This window comes from Chenopodium quinoa, unplaced genomic scaffold (genome assembly GCF_001683475.1).
Source record: "Chenopodium quinoa cultivar QQ74 unplaced genomic scaffold, ASM168347v1, whole genome shotgun sequence".
Taxonomy (NCBI): Eukaryota; Viridiplantae; Streptophyta; class Magnoliopsida; order Caryophyllales; family Amaranthaceae; genus Chenopodium; species Chenopodium quinoa.
In genome coordinates, this window is record NW_018743331.1 from 1,880,185 (window position 1) to 1,881,961 (window position 1,777).

The 1,777-nt window shown below is 40.6% G+C and overlaps 1 protein-coding gene across 1 annotated transcript; it reads left to right on the forward strand.

Annotated features, from left to right (window-relative positions):
• Window positions 1-44: 44 nt before the first annotated feature.
• LOC110737486 lies at window positions 45-839 on the forward strand. Its single transcript, XM_021917844.1, has 3 exons — window positions 45-220; window positions 362-530; window positions 576-839. Exons 1-3 carry the CDS (start codon window positions 45-47, stop codon window positions 837-839), a joined length of 609 nt encoding a protein of 202 aa, XP_021773536.1.
• The last annotated feature ends 938 nt before the right edge of the window (window positions 840-1,777 follow it).

The window sequence follows — 1,777 nt, forward strand, 5'->3', positions numbered from 1 at the left end:
TATTACAGAAGGTTTGTGAAAGATTTACAAGGATTGCGAAGCCCATGACAAGTTTGATGAAAAAGGAGCATAAGTTTGCATGGACCCAAGAGTGTGAGGAGGCGTTTAAGATCTTGAAAGAAAGGTTAACCACAACACCTGTGCTGGCTTTGCCGAATGGGAGTGATCTATATGACGTGTATAGTGATGCATCGAAGTTGGGATTGGGATGTGAGTTGATGTAAAATCGAAGAGTGATTGCGTATGCCTCAAGGCAGTTAAAGGTTCACGAAGGGAATTACCCAACCCATGATTTGGAGTTAGCTGCAATAGTGTTTGCCTTAAAAATTTTGAGACATTACTTGTGTGGGGTGACTTGTAGGATTTTCACGGACCATAAGAGTTTGAAGTACATTTTCACCCAGACGCACTTTAATGGGAGGCAGAGACGATGGTTAGAATATATGAGTGATTATACATTGGATATTCAGTATCACAAGGGAAAGGCTAATGTGGTGGCAGATGCTTTGAGCAGAAAGTCAGAACATATGGTGAATGTGATGGTAGTACTGGATCAGTTGTGTGTGGAATTTTAGAAGTTGAACTTGGAAGTAATAGAGCATGGTGACATGGCTAGGATGTTGAATACCTTGGTGGTTAAACCATCCATTTATGATAAGATAAGGGAAAGCCAATTGGAAGATGAGAAGTTAAAGGCAATTAAGAAGAAGATTGATGAAGGAGAAGTGTTGGATTTCACCATTGGTGATGAGGGGAGTATTCGATTTAAGGGAAGATGGTGTGCACCACAAAATTGTGGAAATCTAAAACAAATATTGATCGAAGAAGCCCATGAATAATTCTCCTTATTCAATGCATCCTGGAGGGATAAGTTGTATAAATACATGAAGAAGACTTTTTGGTGGCCCAATACGAAGAGAGAAGTGGCTGAATTTGTGGCTAAGTGTTTGACATGTCAGAAGGTGAAGATTGAGCATCGTAGGACCTAAGGAAAGGTCCAATCCTTGGAGGTGCCCAAGTGGAAATGGGATTCGATTTCTATGGATTTTGTGGGAGCTTTTCCAAAGACTAAGGCAGGGAATGACACTATTTGGGTAATAGTGGACAGGTTGACGGAGTCAGCAGCATTCATACCCATGAGAAGTACTTGGACCATGGATCAATTGGGAAGAGCATACGTGAAGTTTGTGGAGAAGTACCATGAGGTACCCACGGATATCATTTCGAATAGAGATTCATGATTTTGTGTAACTTTTGGCAAAGTTTGCAAAAGGCGATGGGATCTAAGTTGTTGATGAGCACAACATTTCACCCAACGACAGATGGTCAGACAGAAGAACGATTTAGACATTTGAGGACGTGTGAAGAGCTTGTCTGATGGAGTATCAAGGGTCTTGGGAAGAGCACTTGGACTTGTTAGAGTTCTCTTACAACAATAGTTACCATGCAAGCATTAGAATGGCACCGGTTGAAGCTTTGTATGGTCGGAAGTGTAGAAGCCTAGTTTGTTGGAATGATATAAGTGAGACTATGGTTCTTGGACCAGAGATGATTGAGGATATGGTGAAGCAGGTCAAGTTTATCTAATAAAAGATTAAAGCAATCTAAGATCGACAAAAACGTTATGTTGATTTGAAAAGGAGGGAAGAGGAATATGAAGTAGGAGAGAAAGTTTTGTTGAAAATTTCACCCATGAAAGGTGTGATGAAGTTCGGGAAGAAAGGGAAACTAAGCCAAAAGTAAATAGGGCCTTATGTGATCTTCTAAAAAGTGGGGA